The sequence below is a fragment of the Pleurodeles waltl genome, chromosome 10, assembly GCF_031143425.1.
Source record: "Pleurodeles waltl isolate 20211129_DDA chromosome 10, aPleWal1.hap1.20221129, whole genome shotgun sequence".
Lineage (NCBI taxonomy): Eukaryota > Metazoa > Chordata > Amphibia > Caudata > Salamandridae > Pleurodeles > Pleurodeles waltl.
This window is the reverse complement of record NC_090449.1, coordinates 443,982,185-444,002,644: the sequence shown is the minus strand read 5'-3', so window position 1 is coordinate 444,002,644 and position 20,460 is coordinate 443,982,185. Positions and strand designations below refer to the sequence as shown.

Here is a 20,460-nt window from a genome sequence, read left to right as displayed (position 1 = left end):
CAGTTTTGCAGGCTTCCAGCGCGGTCAGCAGTCGATTCCTTGGCAGAAGGTGAAGAGAGCGATGCAGAGGAACTCTGATGAGCTCTTGCATTCGTTATCTAAGGAATTCCCCAAAGCAGAGACCCTAAATAGCCAGAAAAGAGGGTTTGGCTACTTAGGAGAGAGGATAGGCTAGCAACACCTGAAGGAGCCTATCGGAAGGAGTCTCTGACGTCACCTGCTGGCCCTGGCCACTCAGAGCAGTCCAGTGTGCCAGCAGCACCTCTGTTTCCAAGATGGCAGAGGTCTGGAGCACACTGGAGGAGCTCTGGGCACCTCCCAGGGGAGGTGCAGGTCAGGGGAGTGGTCACTCCCCTTTCCTTTGTCCAGTTTCGTGCCAGAGCAGGGCTGAGGGGTCCCTGAACCGGTGTAGACTGGCTTATGCAGAAATGGGCACCATCTGTGCCCATGAAAGCATTTCCAGAGGCTGGGGGAGGCTACTCCTCCCCTGCCTTAACACCTTTTTCCAAAGGGAGAGGGTGTAACACCCTCTCTCTGAGGAAGTCCTTTGTTCTGCCTTCCTGGGCCAAGCCTGGCTGGACCCCAGGAGGGCAGAAACCTGTCTGAGGGGTTGGCAGCAGCTGCAGTGAAACCCCTGGCAGTACCCGGGTCTGTGCTAGAGACCCGTGGGATCATGGGATTGTGCCAACAATGCCAGGATGGCATAGAGGGGGCAATTCCATGATCACAGACATGTTACATGGCCATATTCGGAGTTACCATTGTGAAGCTATACATAGGTAGTGACCTATGTATAGTGCACGCGTGTAATGGTGTCCCCGCACTCACAAAGTCCGTGGAATTTGCCCTGAACAATGTGGGGACACCTTGGCTAGTGCCAGGGTGCCCGCACACTAAGTAACTTAGCACCCAACCTTTACCAGGTAAAGGTTAGACATATAGGTGACTTATAAGTTACTTAAGTGCAGTGGTAAATGGCTGTGAAATAACGTGGACGTTATTTCACTCAGGCTGCAGTGGCAGGTCTGTGTAAGAATTGTCAGAGCTCCCTATGGGTGGCAAAAGAAATGCTGCAGCCCATAGGGATCTCCTGGAACCCCAATACCCTGGGTACCTCAGTACCATATACTAGGGAATTATAAGGGTGTTCCAGTATGCCAATGTAAATTGGTGAAATTGGTCACTAGCCTGTTAGTGACAATTTGGAAAGAAATGAGAGAGCATAACCACTGAGGTTCTGGATAGCAGAGCCTCAGTGAGACAGTTAGGCATCACACAGGGAACACATACATATAGGTCACAAACTTATGAGCACTGGGGTCCTGGCTAGCAGGGTCCCTGTGACACATAACAAACATACTGAAAACATAGGGTTTTCACTATGAGCACTGGGCCCTGGCTGGCAGGATCCCAGTGAGACAGTGAAAACACCCTGACATACACTCACAAACAGGCCAAAAGTGGGGGTAACCAGGCTAGAAAGAGGCTACTTTCTCACACCTGGGCTACCATCTCGCTAGCTGTTGCTGATGGGAGAGAAGCTGTGAAGTTCACTATTTGCTGTGGGCTGGATCCAACCGACTCTCTGGGTAGATCGGTTGCGTCAACAGTGGCCTTGAGGTGAGATGCGTGGTTGAGGACATCTTTTTTTTTTCGGTGGATGTCCTACAGACCGTTATGAACATGCCCTTTGACACGCGTCTCTTTGGAGACAAGGCAGACTAGGCGCTTGAGAGGTTCAAGGAGTCCCAGGCTACGGCTCGGTCTCTTTGCCTTTCGACTGTGCCTCACCCCCAACAATCCACCTTTTGCTCCTTTCATGGCCACACAAGGGGCTCCCTGTCGCGTCCCTAACCTAGCAACCTTCCCACCTACACTCTCTGGCCGGGGACGTGGAATCCCACAGGCTTGTGGGACAGTGAACCAGAGGTCTGTCCAGTCCGCCTCTGCTGCAGCCTCCAAGCCTTCCTAGTCCATTCCCCCATCTCAGAGCTTTTGGAGGCAGGATTAAGCATCACCTGCCCCACTGGGAATCCATCACCACAGACAGGTGGGTTTTACAGATAGTCCAAAGGGGCTATTCCCTCCCCTTCGAGACTGCCCCTAGGGCCATCCCTCATTCCTATGGCCACTTACTGAAGGATCATCTGGTACTTCTCCGCAAGGAAGTCATGGCTCTTTTGGCCAAGGGAGCCATAGAGAGGGTCCCTGTGCCAGAAGTAGGTTGTGGTTGTTATTCCTACTACGTTCTGGTGCCCAAAAAGGACAAGGGTTTAAGTCCTATCCTAAACCTTCGGGCCCTCAATCTCTTCCTCAAGAAGTTCAAAATGCTCACTCTGGCTCAGGTCCTGTCTGCCTTAGGCCCAGGAAACTGGATGGTAGCGTTGGACTTGCAGGACGCTTACTTCCATATACCCGTCTTGCCTACCCACAGACACCACTTGGGATTCGTAGTCACGAGCACTTTCAATTTACCTTTCCTTACTTCGGCTTTACCAGCACCTCTCCGGTGTTGACAAAACTGATGGCCGTGGTTGAGCTCATCTGAGCAGGTTAAGAGTTTGTCTTCCCCTACCTCCACGACTGCCTGTTGAAGGCAGACACCTCCCAGAGTCATCTCCCACATTCACACTATGGCGAACCTTTTGCACACCCTGTATGTAGGAAACTGGCCCTTGTTGCAAGTACTTCCCCCCCCCCCCCCCCCCCCAAAAAAAAAAAAAAACACACACACACACTCTCTCTGTCTCTCTCTCTCTCTCTCTCTCTCTCTCTCCCCCATGCACACTGCCATTGCTGCTTCTGTGTGTTGCTGGGGAGAAACAGGCAAAGTCGACATGGCATCCCTCTCAGGATGCCATGCCCACAAAACACTGCCTGTAGCACAGGTAAGTCACCCCTGTAGCAGGCCTTACAGCCCCAAGGCAGACTACACTATTCCACAGGTGAAGGGCGTAGCTGCATGAGGAATATGCCCCTACCATGTCTATGTCCTTTCTTCGACATTGTAAGTGCGCTGTGGCCTTATGGGAGTTTCAGAAAACAAACTCCACAGTTCCTTAATGGCTACACTGAATACTGGGAAGTTTGGTATCAAACTTCTCAGAATAATAAACCCACACTGATGACAGTGTTGTATTTATGAGAAAATGCACCGAGAGGGCATCTTAGAGATGCCCCCTGTATTTTACCCAACCCTTTAGTGCAGGACTGACTGGTCTGTGCCAGCCTGCCACTGAGACGAGTGTCTGACCCCATGGGGTGAGAGCCTTTGTGCTCTCTGGGGCCAGAAACAAAGCCTGCACTTGATGGAGGTGCTTCAAACCTCCCCACTGCCTCAAAGGCTCAAGCTTCGTATTACAATGCCCCAGGGCACTCCAGCTAAGGGAGATGCCCATCCCCAGACAAAGACCCCATTTTTGGCAGCAAGTCCAGAGGGATAATTAGGAAAATCAAGAAGGAGTCACCACCTCAGCCAGGAAGTGACCCCGTCCATGCAGAATCCTCCATTTTGGTTTGGAGGATCAGGGGTAATAGGGATTGGGATGTGCTCCCCTTCCCAAAGGGAAATTGGCACAAGGAGGGTGTAGCCACACTCAGGGACAGTAGCCATTGGCTACTGCCCTCTGACCCCTAAAACGCCCCTAAATCTTGTATTTAAGGGCTCCCTGAACCAAGCTTGTCAGATTCCTTATGAACTCACAAGAAGAAAAAGGACTGCTTAGCTGAAACCCCAGCAGAGAAGAAAAGGAGACAACAGCTGACTTGGCCCCAGCCTCCTGCTTCAAAGAACCTGCAGGAGAAAGGCGACGCGTCCTGCCGGTCCAGCGACCTCTGAAAAACCTCCAGAGGACTGCCTGCACCACAGAGGATCAATAACTCCTGTGGACAGCAGCCCTGTCCAAAGAAGAAACCTCTTCTAAAAGACTCCCACCTCACTCCAGAAGCGTGAGTTCTAACCACTCTGCACCAGACGCCCACGGCCTGAGTCCAGGTGGCACAAATGACCAGAGAGGACCCCCAGGTGACGGCAACCAAGTGCCCACCCGGGGTTGACCTCTCCACCCCTCCCCAACGACGCCTGTAGAGGGAATTCCGAGGACCCTCTTGACCACTACTGCCCTGGACTAAGATAAATGACGCCAAAGGACCCACTGCACCCGCAGCCCCCAGGCCTTGGAGGAATCGACACCTGGTGCAGCGACGATCAGCAAGTGGCCCTCTTCCCTGTCCGACCAGTGGTGTGCCCGAGATGACACCCCCACTAAACCCACCCCCTCTCCCCCCAGCCCTCGCCTGCAGAGCCCGAGAGACCCCTGGTGTCCTCTCAGAGTTCCATTAGAAACCAGACACCCTGTTTGCACCCTGCACCCAGCTGCCCCAGTACTGCTGAGGGTGTGGGATTGGTGCCTACTTGGGGCCCCTCCAGTGCTCCTCTAATTCCCCCTGGTCTGTCCTCTTAGCTGCGGGTACTTACCTGCTGGCAGACCAAATTCCAAGTACCCCCTGGCTCCATTTGAGCCCACGTTAAAATTGCTCAACTTTGACGTCTGCACCCAGCCGGCCCCATGTTGTTGGTGCTGTGTTTTTGGGGGGGTTGATTTGAACCCCCCAACAGTGGACTACCTATAACCCGGAGGCTGGAACTGTAAGTCCTGTACTTAACTCTAAAACTGTACTTTATTTTCTTCCCACAGGAACTGCTCTGAAAATGCACTGTGGCCATATTTAAAATAGATATTCTGTTTTCTTGAAAACTGTTTACTTGACCAAAGTGAAAGAAAGTTAAATTGATGCCTATGCTAAGTATTTACCTGCAACAGTATTTACTTCTGAACTGAGTATTGTGGTTCTAGTAATAAAGTAAGAAAAATATATTTTTCTATATAAAAACCTATTGGTATTGAGTTAAGTCATTGAGTGTGTGTTTTCACTTATTGCTTGTGTATGCACAACAAATGCTTAACACTACCGTCTGATAAGCCTAACTGCTCTACCACACTACCACAAATAGAGCATTACTATTATATATTATTGCCTCTGTCAAGCCTTTTGGGGAACCCCTGGACTCTGTGCACACTATCTTTCATTTTGGTATTGTATATACAGAGCCAGCTTCCTACACTAAATATATACACTAGTAATGAGAAATAAGCATAGAAAAGGTTAGAAAACATTGCAAATAGCAATAATTAGTAGTTACCCTAGGGGAGAGCACAAACCATATAGTACAAAAATGGATTGCAAACACAGGACCCCCACCTAGGTAAGTGGAATGTGTAGAGAGGAGCTGACAGTTCTAGAAAACCACAGAAGTAAATAACACAGTACCTCCTAGTGACCAGGAAAGCAGGAGTAAAACACTGGAATTTCCCTAAACCACCCAAAAGGAGGAAAGAAGACACCCAGACAAGACTGCAAGAAAACACAGGTGGATTCCTAAAGAAAGAGGACTTGTGGAGAGATGGGACCAAGTCCAAGAGTCACATTGAATTCCAGGAGGAGTAGGAGCTACAACCCACCCAGAAGTACTTGCAGGAGTTCGTCAAGGGTGAAGATCAGCACTGGAGCCGGAGAAGAGTTCCTGCTGGATGCAGAAGATGTGCTACACTGGAGTGAAGATTTCAGACGGGTGTCGGTGCGGGAATTCCACAAAGAAGCCTTGGCAAAGGCAGACTCCCAGTTAGTGGAATAGTGGTGTTGCTGGGGACCAGCAATGCCCAGGAGGACTCAACCTAGGAGGGGGAGTCACAGGGGACCCTCAGCATAGCAGAGAGTCACCGGAGCAGAGGCAGCACCCACAGGAGTGGTACACTGAAGTTGCAGAAGGAGCCTATGCAGCACTACAGAAAAAGATCACACAACGAAGGAGACCCACTCAGAGGGCGGAGTGTCGTAGAAAGGAGCGCTGGGACTGGAGCTGCATGTCGCCTTAAGATCCCTTGGAGGAGATGCAAACAAGCCTTGGCAGCTGCAAGAGATGCAGTGAACCGTGGTACTGCCCTGCGCGGGAAGGCAAAATCTTACCTCCACCAAAGCTGGACAGCTGGCAGACAGAACGAAGAGGATTACTCCGGACCACTACCTGTGATGCAGGATCAACGCAGCTCAAGATGAGGGGAGATTGACACAGCTGGTCATTGTTGCAGAATGTGCCTGTGGGTGCAGGGGAGGGACTCCTTTACTCCAAGGGAGATTCCTTCTTCTTGTGCAGGCTAAAGAGTGTCTGTCTTCTGTGGATGTGCGGCCGGGGAAATGTTTCAAAGCTGGCAGGAGTCATAGAAACAATGTTGCAGAAAAGTCTTCTTTGTTGATTGCAGCGTTGTCGGTTCCTGGAGGGGAGGTTGCAGAGCAATCCAGCTGGAGTCTTGGAAGCCAAATCTGAGGACCCACCCAAGAGAGAGACCCTAGATAGCCCTGAAAGTGGTATTGGTCACCTAGCCAGGTAAGGACCTATCAGGAGTGTGCTCTGATGTCATCTGCCTGGACTGGCCACTCAGATGCTCCCAGAATTCCCTGCCAGCCTTGGAAACACGATGGCAGAACCTAGGGACCCTCTGGAGGTGCTCTGAGCACTACCCCTCGGTTGGTGATGGACAGGGGAGTGGTCACTACCCTCTCCATTGTCTAGTTTTGTACCAGAGCAGGGACTGGGGGTCCCTGAACCAGTGTACACTGGTTTATGCACGTGGCCACCAAATGTGCCCTTCAAAGCAAACCAGTGGCTTGGGGAGGCTACCCCTCTCAAGCTAGTCACACCTATTTCCAAAGAGAGAGGGTGTTACCTCCCTCTCCCAAAGGCAATCTTTTGTTCTGCCTTCCTGGGCTTGATCAGATCAAGCAGCAGGAGGGCAGGAACCTGTCTGAGGGGTGACAGCAGGTGGGCTGCCCGGAAAACCCTGTAGGACTGGTGGTAGCAATGCTTGTGAGTCCTCTAAGGAGCCCCCAGAGTGCATGGAATCATATTTCCAATACTTGCAATAGTATTGGGGTATGATTCCGGCATGTTTGATACCAAACACGCCCAGGTTCGGAGTTACCATTATATAGCTGGACTTAGGTGGTGACCTATGTCCAGTACAAGTGTAAAATGGCATCCCTGAACGCACAAAAGTCCTTGTAAATGGATCTGGAGTTTTTGGGGGCACCTCTGCTAGTGCAAGTGTGTCCCCTCACACAGGTACTTGCTCTCTGGGCTGAGATGGCCTACCGTATTGGTGACCTGTAGTGAAAACTGGTGCATGCACCCGTTTCGCGCATACTGCAATGGCATGCCTGCAGAACCCTTTGCATGGGCTCCCTATGTGTGACAGAATAAGTGCTGCAGCCCATAGGGATCCCCTGGAGCCCCAATGCCCTTGGTACCTAGGTACCATATACTAGGGACTTACATGGGTGTACCAGTATGCCAATTGAGGGAAGAGAAAGGTACAGTTACCAATTTCGGAAGGAGAGAGCATAGTCACTGGGGTTCTGGTTAGCAGGATCCCAGTGAACACAGTCAAACACACTGGCAACAGGCAGAAAATGGGGGTAACCATGTCAAGAAAGAGGGCTAGACTGTCAAGTCCGCCCTTACATAGCATGAGGAGCTTATTAGTGATGTGAGGCTTCACCCTCATCTCCTACATGAATATTATTCTGCATTAGAGTATTATCTTCCAAGGGTTTCGGGCTCGGGAGGGACTGAAAGACTTAGAGGATGTTCATTTTGACTTTGTTAATTTGTCATAGCTATGAAATGTATAAGAGGTGGCATCTTACAATATCTTCAAGAATGTTTCTACAATGCTGAAGCTCAACTCCGATAAAACAGAAGTGCTAATCTTCGGTAACAACTCCCACACTGATGGCCTGCGGAACTAGGATCGACAACCCAGGCGCGCAACCCCAGCATAATCCTCGACAGCTAACTGACCATGAAACACAAAGTCAACAATCGCCTCAACATGCTTCTACACCCTACGCATGCACCACCAAATTTTCAGATGGTTCCCCATCAGTGCCAGAAAAACCGTCACACAGGCCTCCCGATGCCTTGACTACTGGAACACCCTCTACACCAGACTGCCCACCCAACTGCTCAGGAGACCGCAAACCATAGAAAACACCTCAGCCAGGCTCATTTGGGACCTACCTAAGCTGACCCACATTACTCCCACATCTCAAATAACTCCACTGGCTCCGTGTCCAGAAGAGATGCCTGATCAAGACCCTCACGCTCACCTTCAAATCACTGCACAACCAAGGACCATCCTATATCAACTGGCGTATATACTTCCACCAGCCTGAAATACACCTATGTCCCGCTACACTGGCCCTCACGCACACACCCCGCATCTGCCGCACCGGAGACTGGTCGTTCTCCTACACTGCCGCCAAGGCCTGGAACTCCCTACCGCTCAACCTCTAAACAGCACCAACCATGACAGAGTTCCATAAAAAGCTGAAGACCTGGCTTTTCGACAGAAACAAGGCACCATAGTGCCCAAAGACACTCAGGGGGGAACAGCATGCATTCTACAAATCAATGATTGATTGACTCCGGTCAATTAGCTTTAGCCCATCCCTCCTTTTGTCTAGTAATGTTGAGGCCCGTGTACTTAATAAACTGCAAAGTCATTTTAAACAGATCCAGTGCTTGTAGCTGTGGAGGTCCTGAGAGGGAATTGTCATATTGAGTGCATGTGATTTTTCTTTGTTAACTTTAAAGTCATGCACCAATTCAAAAGATTCTAGTGTTTCGGCCAATGCTAGGAAGAATGCTGCAGGATTAGTAAGTATCAGGTGCACTTCATCGCGGATTGACTTCGTGGGTCTGCTCCCCAAAGGACTTCCCAGATATACATGATTGTCTGACATGTACGGCCAGGGGCTTCACCACCAGCACAAACTGATGGGGTGAGAGAGGGGGCACGGAAGCACCCCATCTCTTTCCTTTTGCCAGTGCAATGAGTTTCGTGGTTTGCCCCTTTATTCTAATTGATGAGGGAGGAGAAGAGAAGGTGGCAGTTATCTTGCTTATTATCTCTGGCCGTAGTTGTATCTTATTTAGCACTGCTTGGGAAAAATCCCAGTTAACCCAGTAAAACGCTTTTTCTGCATCCAGATAGTGTCAGTGTTGGGGATTGGTGTTAATGTGCCTTACTGATAAGATGAGCAATGCTCATGATATTTTCTGTACTCTTGGTGGTGGCAAATGAAAACCCACCTGTTCTAGCTCTATAAGGCTGGGTAAAAGGAGGACAAGGTGTTATGCTAGTATTTTGGTGTTCAGCTTAGCATCAGTATTTAAATGAGACATTAGACGGTACAGAGTGCATTTGGCTGGGTCCTTTGGCAGTTTGGGGATGATTGTGGTCTTGACCTCTCACATCGTGGGAGTGAGAGTTGTCTTGCATGAATAAGTTGAATTAAGCAACCCACTGATCTGGAGAGAAGGAAGGAATATTCTGTAGAAATCTAGCAGAAGCCTTTCTGGTCGCTGCGCCTTTCCCAAGGGACTTAGGACCGAAGGCCCTGAGCAGTTCAGTTTAGCCAGTGGGTGCCTTGAGTTAGTTTTTAAGTAGTGGTGTGATAGGGGCCGATTCCCAAGCCTTGAGGTAAGACTGGATGTCAAGAGTCTTCGAATTGTGAGCATAAAGTTCTTGGTGGAATGTGTGGGAAGGGTGATGGTTTCTCTTTTTCGCTAATTGCCCTAGCATTGCTACCTATCTTCAGTCAATGTATGAAATAGCCCTATACATTCTAATTTTACGGTTCAAGAGGGTGCCCACTTTGTCTCTACGCACCCCCCAACAGGTTATAGAATCCCTGCTATAGTAAAAGCCACAAGTGTGCTCATCAATTTTGCCTATGCGTGCCTAGTTATTTTCTCAAAATAGCCAACCTGTGTGTTTGGTGTTATTACTGTGGTGTCATGTTCCCGTGCAGGAGTCACAATGGAAAGATAGGACAAGTTAGCCGAAATCATATTTGCAAGGAGAGACTGAGTTAGAAGGAGATAGAGTGAGAATAGGTGGCATAGACATGTGAATAGTGGGTGAAGTGACTGAGATTAGGTTGTAAATATCGCCGTGCATCACCTATTCCTAGCTCAGCCATCTCCTTTTTTTAGGAAAGGCTGACCTAGCTCCAGTACCATGCTATGAATTCACATTATTGTCCATAGTGGGAGCCAATAACAAGGTTAAAATAATCTCCCACAGTTAAGTCCTCCTGGGTGTCACAAAATCCCTCCTTTACGAGGGAGCATATATAGGCATCCTCTGATGAATTTGGGTCATAAGGTTTAAGCATAGTGAGTGTCAAAGTCCCTCTCTGTATTTTCACCATTAGGTTCCGATCCTACTTCTCAGTTGTTCCAGCTGTCCACTGGTACTAATGGACTAATTAACCACACATCCCAATCGTGAGCGCTGGTATAGAAACAGACCCATAAACCAAATAACTCTCTTTTGTTGAAATAAGGTTGCCAAATTCAAAATGAGCATGATTCATTCAAAAAGTGCTTTATCAGACACCCATCTTGCTTCCACATGGATGCACGTCAAGGGAAGAAAAAATCCAACTGAAACAATGTATATTTGCTCTGGAGCACATTGTAAAGTAACAACAGATATGAACAAGTTGAAGATGAGTAGCTGAACCCTTTGGTCCTATTTTATCTCCAAGCAAAACAATCACACTTATTATTTACATTGGCAATAGACAGTCAGAGTTACTATACATTATACAACAACATAATTCATACATAAAAGTAAAGTGTTGAATGCAATCTTAACAAATAAAAGTAACAACTAATGATCAGTTGACAGTGACCGATTTTCTTTAGACTGTGAATATTGTAGTGTAACAATGAGCAACTCCAAATTCATGGCCCGATTAGATTGTCTTGACATGCTGCAAAGTATTCATTAGACAAGTAGAAATAGCTGGCATGTGTTTCGTCAGTATGACTTTATCAAGGCAAAGATCTCTCCATAAAACAAATATGAAAGAGAAGCAGATAGTGTATAAATATGGTGTAAATTCAACTGTCTTCTTATGTCTGCTTTGGCCTGTTCTAAGAATCTATCTAGGCCTCCACATGATGTTTGTGCCAGCATACAGTCTGCCACTCCAGACCAAGCCCCCTCTGACCATATTTTCATTTGGGAAAGGGATCTCGTTCCTCCCTGCAATCGCCAACAGTGTTTTAGCCTCTGCTAAGGAGCAAAATAGACATTGTTTACTGTTCCAGTCCCCATTGGAATTTAGTGTTAAGCTCCTGCAGAAGGTCTGTTACTAGACGAAAATAATTATGCTTCTCCAGGGTGATAGTCTTGAAAGAGCAGGACATTAGAGCCTTTAATTATAAGATCTGCTTTCTCTGGCAATTTTCATAGTAGCTTCTTTGCCTGTAAAAAATGCACTTGGGTTAAGCTGTCAAGAGGGGCTTTCTGTGCGGTCTAAGACAGAAGCAATCCTGTTTGCTCAATCTAGATGGGTGGTGGGTGGTTTCTTGGTTTTCGGTGATTGCCTGCAGCCCCTGGGGACCACGCTGTTATGACAATTATTGTGCCTACTCCTGTTTTCCAAGTCTTCCTGCTTTTTTGGAGTTTGACATGCTGTTCCTCCAGGAGCTGGACTCTGCTTTGGCGCATCTATTGGTACTCTGTTTACGCATCTGCCGAGCGCTCAAGGACATCCATCCTGGTACCAGTTTCAGAAGTGTCTTTGCAGAGTCCTTGAATACATTTTGAGGTCAATTTTGATAGGTCCAATTTTCATGAAAACATTGTTGAGGAAGTGTTCCATGTATTCCTGCATTATGGTGAGTGTTGTGGGTCCATCTGGGGCTTGGGTAATTTCCCTCGTTTTCTTGTCACCTTCCCCTGTTTAGGAACTGCCCCACATCATCACCACAGAGCTCTTCCTTTGGGGCTTGCCCTGTACCATCATAAAGCAGCAATATGTTGCTGCAAATAAGCTAGGCACCCAGTCTTAAATTCAAGCCTATATTAAGTGGTGAGCTGCTGGGAATATCTATCTGGTTATGTGAGAATCAGTCTGTGGGCAGGTGTATCTTGCTTTTGCATAGGTCTTTGAGGTCATCCAGCTGTTCTGTGAAATTAGAAATACTCTCCTTGCTCCGAGGTCCGTGGAAGATGAGGTGCTGGAGGAGTTGTTGATCTGCACTTTTGAGCAGCCAAGCGATTTTGAAAGTGATTGGTGACTTAGGTTAGTTCCCTGATTGGGCCATAACTGTTTTCCCTACATAGTGATGTCATCAGAGCTATAACTCAGATCAGTAGGGTAGGGCGGCAGGCCCCAACATGGCTCTAAAGGACCACTGGTGAGGTATGTTACAAGAGATTTTTTCAGTAAGTTACACCCTCTAGTTAAGTTGTATGATAGGAGTCAGATTGACCATGTCGGCTGGGAGTTACATCCTGTGTAGAAACAGCTCCCTTTCCTGGTCAGACAGATGGCCCCCAGCTGAGCTTCTTACCCACATCAGTGTCCAATCTGTCAACTCATCCTGCAAGTGATCGCTCACTTTCAGTTTTGAAGAGTCCAATATTTGCCCCACAGGAAGAAGTGCCAGAACATCCCGTATTGGTGAACCCACACTGATGTTTGATTTACCAACACATGTTACCCAGAGGGCACCTTAGAGGTGGCCCTGAAACCCTACTAACCTCTGGTGTGCTCACAGCTGGTTTCTACCAGCCTGCCACCTGCAGCACCGCTCTGGACCTCGAGGGTGAGAGCCTTCTGCTTGCAGGAGGTCCAGAACAAAAGCCTGCCCAGGAAAAGGGTGTAACATCCTATCCCACAGGTTGACCTGCTAAACAGCCTTCCTAAGGTAGCAACCCTCAAAGGGCTTCCGTCTTTGAAATGCAAATCTGGCTCCCCTCACAGGAGAGGAGGCCACCCACCCCCGTCCAGAGCTATTTGGCACCTGGACAGGCTGGAAAATTAGCTAGTTAGGTAGGTGTGCCACCCCCATGCTAGCATCACCCCTAAGGTGGGCTACTGCGAGGTGGACACGACTTTTCAGAAGTAGCCATCTTTGAGATGGCATCCTTAGGAATTCTGGGACAGGGTTATGCTCACTTCCCACGGGAATTGGTTATATTTGGGGCGTAGTGACCCCTTGGGGCAGTAGCACATTAACAACTACCCCCACACCCCTAACACCTCTAAATTCAGTATTTATTGGAGCCCCTGGCACCAGAGAAGCAGATCCTGATGACCCAAGAAGATCAAGGACAAAGAAGAGCTGCAGAAGAGAAAAGAACCAGCTGACCTGGTACCATCCCAATGGCCTGTCTGCATCCCTCATCAAGATCTGCACCAAAGTCGACTTGTCCTGCAACTGTGACTCCAGAAACCTGTGAGTACTGCCTGCCTTCAAAAAAACTCAAGACCTCCCATGAACAGTGGACTCGGTCTCCAAAAGCCTCCAAAAAAAGGGACTCTGAAGCCTCAGGAACCGACAAGACCCGACACCTGAAGTCACCACTGCAACCGCTGTCTTCGACTCATGGTGAAGTGGATCACCGGTGCCATCAAGGTTCCCCTAAGTCCTAGCTCATCATGGTTTTACCCCTCCTAGACTCTTCGAAAATACCTGCAGACTCTGCACTCAGGCCCCATTTCCTAGGGCTTCTGTGGTGAGAGAAACCCAATGCCTGAAACAACCACTGCACCAGTCGCCTCTGGCTCGAGTTGAAGTGGACCCCTGGTGTCAACAAAGACCCCTTCTCATCTCCCTGACGGCACCTGCAGCATCAGACCACAGGACCCCTCAACTGCGATTGCTCCTGGACACAGAAACCTGACGCCAAAGGACACCTCTGCACTCGTCGCCCCTGACCCGTTGAGAAGAGGACCAAAGTTGCACCTACGTTCCTGAGCACCCCATGTTTGTAACTTAGCTGTTGGTTGTCTTGGACTGGCCTCATAGGCAGAGCCTACAGCCTTTTTCCACAGAGACTGATCCCCATAGAAATACTAGAAATACATTGGACACCTAACACTGGGCTACACCTCTGCACCCGGCTGCCCCAGTGTCGCCCGGAGTGACCTGTGTGATCCTGACCCCTGCCCAGTACTCACCGTAAGTTTTGGAGATTGATCCCATAAGTGGTCAAACAGTGCCTGATTGCTGAACTTGTTTTTCCTCCCATAGGATAACATTACAGAACTCATAAGTTGCACTGTGTCCAATTTTTCAAGTGAAAATAATTTCTGTTTAAAAACTTACTTACCAGAATGATTTTTCTTTGATGCCTAAACGGGTATTAACATATCTGCTATTTTTATAAACTGGTGTGGATCTCCTTCTTGAGTGGTCTCACATGTATTAACTATTGTGTGTATTTGTAGATGTCTTGCACTCCTCTGTGTTAAGATAGGGCTGCTTGAGCACTTTGGAATTGCATAGTAAGCCCTGTCCACCAATTGGGAAACCCTGGACCCTTTACACAGTATTAGCATGCCACATAAAGGACCAGCTTCCTACACATACCATATTTTATTTACTTCTGGCGGTGTTGGTACCCACCCCGTCAGTGATCTACAACCAAAATTAAGATTTGAAAAAGTCCTCATAATACAGCTAAACACTTGGCACCTGTTGATTTTGATCACTTATTTATACTATGCAGTAGCAGTCTGTAATTATGGAACACAATAAATTGGTAATCCCATCTTTAATATTTTTTGAAAAGTTTTACCTGTAACAAACTGTCTGCCTAATTGCGATAACGAGAATCATCCGTTTGTGCTGTCCCAGTATTGTGGCAGACATGCTTTCTTTGCCTTTTTCAGAATGATTAGTTTGACCTCAGGAAACCATATGGCATTGTTCTTGGTACTTCTGTCACTTAGAAAACCATTCTAAAATCCCATTGTAGTATCCAGCGATATTTCAAAGATGAGCGATCTGTATTGGGAATAGTCATGCTAAGACTAATCGTCATTCATGAAAAGTAACGAATTTGTTTTTCTAAACTGCTGCAATCTGTTTTGTGGCACAACCACTCAGCATTTCATATATGTTGTTTCTTTATTTGTAGGATTTTTACTTGGCGTTTTCCTAACTCTATTTGTATGGAGTCTTTCCAGTTTCTAGAGATGCTGAAGGCTGCTGGTGCTACAGAGGACACTGATTCCTTTTGTGTGACAGAAGAGGAAAAAGTCACTGGCCAAGAGGATATTCTGTTCTCTATTGATGGTCCTGGAGGAAATTGCATCACTCTTCTTTCTCTTCTCTTTCTGGGTCTTGTATCGATGAATGTAAAAATCCCAGCACAGATTGTGGTAGTGGACAGCACAATGGTGGAAAATGAAGTCATCAAAAGGTATTAGGCTCACTTTGTGTCTTAATGATCGATCTTAAAAAATGTTCGTAGTTTCATTTCCGTCTTTGAAAGTGGCAGTTCATGTGGATTGTGGTATTAGTCTGAACATTTGCATGGAAGCAGTAGAGGTTCTAAGCATTTGTTAGTCATTATATATTTGTGTCATAGCTGGTCCTTGTCCCTTTTTTCTGAGCTGGAAACCGTTGATAAGTGTGTTAAGGGCCTACATGTATGCTTGTTTGCTCCTAACATTGAGGCTTCTGCATGGACCTCTTACTGTACTTATGTGTTGGTTTGAAGTCGGTAGAAGTGCACCTTACTTTTGAAAGCTCGTGTGATTAAAGCATTAATTTTAACTCCGTTATTTCCTCGGTGTAAGCATTAAAAATGCATCTATCAACAGCCATCTAGGAGAAAACAGATAAACGTGTATTTTCTCCCCAAGTCATTGACGTGAGATTGGTGTGGTATCCTAATAACGTGTAGGTGCGTGTGTTCTGAGCACGAGAGATGATGAGAGAATGTTGTATTTACTATGGAATGGTGTGGGAGGCTTTTGGAATGGGCAGTGAGAGAGCGACAGTTGACGGGGAGAGAAGAGGATGTTGGTTGGTGTAGGGATTTATGCTTGACTTCTGTCTAAATAAACCATCTCTACCACCACCTCTGTTATTGGTGTTGTTCCGGCGCTTACATCCACCCCTGCTGACAATCTTACATTGGCGAAGAGTGACAAAAAACAGATCGGAGGTGAGCAGAGTCTGCGAAGGGGAACGCTGGTCTGTAGACTACAGGGAAGAAAACAGATGGTGGCTGATCCCTAACAACACGACTAAGAAGCTTATCCGTCAAGTTGTTTACATCCGAGGTATTTCGTTAATGTACTGACGTGTTTATTTTGGCTTCGGCTCTTCCTTGAGCTTCGCCTAGCAACAGTAACTACGCTGCTGTGTTTACTTGTGGCTTCGGCTCTTCCTCGAGCTTCGCCTAGCAACAGTGTCTATCGACGCGTCAAGAAACGCGTCTCCTGCTGGGTGTGAGCTTCGCGAAAAGCTCACGTGCACACCCCTAGCAACAATAACCAACGACACCTCCTGAGACAACGCGTCTCCTGCTGAAGCCCAAGTCTATCAGAAACTGTAACCTACAGTGTTCCTTCTATCGCGAAGATTGAGCCTCGAGTCACGTTAAGCATTTAACCGAATATTTTGGCAAAAGAGACATCATCTTTTAATTGTGTGTTTTTTTTTTTTTACTTGTCTCTCAAGCTACATTAACTCAACCTGCCGATCACAGTATTCTCTTTTCACTGTTTGTAATGCAGAACGTACCTGCTGCACCTTTTTTTTTTAACTGCTCCCGGTGATCCACCTATTCAATGGCAAAAGTGTAAAAAAGTATTTAACAACTATGCTAGGGTGTGTTGTACTTCATTGAGCGCAGAAAGGAAGACATCACTATCAATGCACTGTTTAGGCACTGAGGGCCAAGAAGTTTTTGAAAACCTTCCTGATCTCTCGGATTCAGACTCTAATGGCCTCAATGAATTTGAGATTTGTATAAAGAAACTGGATCTGCATTACTTACCAAAAGTATGTACAGTTCTTGAAAGGTACCAGTTTGGAAAGAGAATGCAACGCCAAGGAGAGACAACAGAACAATATATAACGGAGCTCAGAAGACTTGCTTCCACGTGTGCATTTGGAAATTCTCATGAGGAACGTTTAAGGGATCAATTCATGCTTGGCTGCTCCTTAGAGAAGGCAAAGGAAAGCATGTGGCAAAAAGATAATCCATCCCTAGATGAGGTACTAGTATTGGCCAGAACCTGTGAACTCTCCAGGAAATGTGTTGAAGTACTTCGAAAAGACTCCATCGTTTCTGACACAACAAGGGAAGAAGGAACCTCCGTGAAAGCTATACTGTGCAACAATACTGACAATAGAGGCGGTGGGGAGTCTGTAAAAACAAAGAAAACATTTGCTGGGAAGTGTTTTAGGTGTGGGGGTATCGGTCACATGGCCAATAACAGAGATTGTCCTGCCTGGAAAATATTCTGTAAAAACTGTGGTAGAGTTGGACATCTTGCAAAATGCTGCAGGGTGAAGAATAACACTAAAAAATAAGAGAAGTGTGGTGTGATGGTGATGCTAATGATGCCGAAGCTGTGAATGTGGTTCAGATCTTACAAACAAGTGTTGGGTCTTTTGATGGTCCTGCGGAGTCAATCTTAGTTAATGGTAAGCCTCTCAGAATCCTATTTGATTCTGGGGCAAAGATCACATTAATACCGAAAACGTTCTATGATCAGTGTCTGAAGGGGATGGTCGACTTATTAAAACCGGATGTGTTATCCAAGGGTTATGGTGGTGAACCAATCAAGTTGCTGGGTTACTTCTGGGGAAGTTTAGAATTTAAGGGTCGACTCATTCCAGCAAAAGTGTATGTCTCTGTAAAAGGGGACTCTGATTAGTTGGTTTCATCAACGTGATCTTCGAATTCTGCTTGATCCAAATGAAGATCCTCCTGTTAGGCTTAAGGATAACCACACGGTTCAATCTGTCTCAGAAGATGTGTGTATGTGGGTGAAAGAGTTTCCAGATGTGTTCAGCAAGAGATTAGGATGTCTTAAGAACTACGTGCATCAGATTAGGCTTAAGCCTGCAGCACTGCCGAAGGCAGCTAAAGTGAGGAATGTTCCCTTGTTGGTAAGGGATAAAATGAAAGCTGAGATCGATAAACTCATCACGAATGGTATCATTCAAGAGGTTGAGGCTTCAGAATGGGTGGCACCAGTGGTTATGGCAAGGAAGGCCAACGGCGAGGCCAGAGATTTGAACAAGTCAGTCATCATAGACCACTATCCACTCCCAAATATTAGAGTTGTTGTGTTCGCTTAGTGGGGCAAAGCACTTCTCAACTCTAGATTTGACTTCTGCTTACCATCAAATCAATTTACATGTGTCTTCCCAGGAACTTACCACTTTTATAACACCTTTTGGCACATTCAAGTTCCTTAGAATGCCGTTTGGGTTAATCTCTGCGGCGTCAGTGTTTCAGAGGGCCATGGAAAGAATTCTGAGGGGCATGGAAGGGGTGAAAGTGTATCAGGACGATCTTTTAATCAAAGGTACCAATCTGGTTGAGCACAATGAGAGACTGAGGATGGTTTTAGAGAGGCTATGAGACAATGGTCTTACGCTCAAAGCTGAGAAGTGTAAGATAAATATTTCCACGATAGAGTACTTGGATCATGAGATTTCGGCGAAAGGAATTCGTCCCAAGGCGAGTATAGTGGATACTATCATAAATTTACCCAGTCCGCAAAATAAAGAAGAGCTTGTAAAATTTCCAGGGATGGCGGAGTTTTACAATAAATTTGTCCCACGTTTTGCAGAAAGAACCTATGGTATGAGACAGTTGTTAAAAAAAAAAGAGCAGAATTTAACTGGAATCAAGCTTGCGAAAGAGAGTATCAAGACATCAAAGCCAGCCTTGATAAGGCAGCAGATTTAGGGAGTTTTGACGCACATGATTAAATTATTTTGATGACTGATGCTAGCTCAAAGGGTCTTGGGGCGGTGTTATTGCAAAAGAAAGACGGTCAAACAAGGACAATTCTTTTTGCATCTAGATGCTTGAAGGGAGCGGAATTTAATTATTCAGTTGTTGAAAGAGAGGCGCTTAGTGTCTTTTGGGCGGTGAGAAAGCTGAGGAAGTTTTTGTGGGGACATAAATTTCAGATAGTGACCGATCATAAGCCTCTCATAGAGGTATTTACTAAAAAAGGAATAGAGATGATCTCACATAGAATCAGGAAGTGGGTTGTAGCATTGCAAGAATTTGTATTTGTGATTTATTACATTCCTGGGACATTAAATGTTCAGGCTGATTGTCTTTTGAGACTTTGTCCAGATACAGGAAAGGATGATGATATTGTTGAAGGGAGGGTGTTTTGCTGACATTGCAGCTGATGAGGAGATTAAGGTCTGTATTGTTACTGAGGGAACAATTTCGGAAACAGTGTGGGTAGATGAATTATCAAAAGACGTCACGTTGCAGGAAGTACTAAGTAAAGTCATAAATGGTTGGGGTGTCAGAAAGAATCAATCTGAAGAGATGTCAGGGTACTGGCAAGTCAGACATGAATTTTCTGTGGTGGATGGGCTATTGATGAGGGGCAGCAAGTTGGTTCCTCCAGCTAGCTTGAGAAAAGATCTCATAAATCGTACCCACTCAAGCCACATGGGCATCTCCAAAACAAAGGAGAGATTAAGGAACGCCTACTGGTGGCCTGCCATAGACATGATGGTAGAAAGAGAAGTGAGGAATTGCCATGAGTGCGCACATTCTGATAAGGTATTGAAATGTAGAACTCAGCCCATGGTCACGCGTGAAGAGTCCTCCGGACCCTGGGTTGACATAGCTTTAGACAGTTTAGGTCCAATCAGACTGAAATCTGTTGACCGATACGTTTTAGTATACATTGATATGTACTCACGTTGGCCTGAGGTCAAATTTGTGAGCTCAGTTGAGTCAAGAGATATAATCAACTTTCTTGATGACTTGTTTGAGAGTGAGGGGTTTCCCTCTATTTTGCTGACTGACAATGGGGTGCAGTTTGTCTCTGAAACAACTGAGTCTTTCTTAAAAGAAAGGGATGTTGTACATAAAAGAATAGCTCTTTATCACCCAGAATCTAATGGAGTCATGGAGCGCTTTATAAAAGTGCTGAAAGAATGCATGCAATTAGCGCTTGTTAATGGTGTTGAGTGGGAGAGTGAAGTGAGAAGAAAAGTACGAGAATATCGATTAACACCACATTCCACCACAGGGGTGACTCCTTTCCAGTTGTTCAAAGGTAGGGTACCGTACAGCGAAATCGAGCCTAGGTGGATAATAAAAAAAAGGAAAGAGGTTAATGATCAAGTAGATAACATTGAAGGTTGGAGAGAGAGATAAAGGGAAGTGAAAGGAAAAAGGAAGTTGAGATATGATGAGCGAAAAGCTGTAAAAAGAACGGTATTACATCAAGGTGATTATGTTAAAATAAGGTCTCCAAGGAAAGAGGGAAAACCATCTAAATTCAAGGGTCCATTTAAGGTCA

The 20,460-nt window shown here is 46.5% G+C and overlaps 1 protein-coding gene across 1 annotated transcript in view; it reads left to right on the top strand.

Moving 5' to 3' along the window:
- GTF3C1 (general transcription factor IIIC subunit 1) overlaps positions 1 to 20,460 on the top strand; it is a 1,928,973-nt gene that overhangs the window by 1,641,339 nt on the left and 267,174 nt on the right. Inside the window, exon 31 of the mRNA XM_069210709.1 lies at positions 15,069 to 15,353. Coding sequence (XP_069066810.1) covers positions 15,069 to 15,353 — 285 coding nt within the window. The remainder of the gene's footprint in view (positions 1 to 15,068; positions 15,354 to 20,460) is intronic.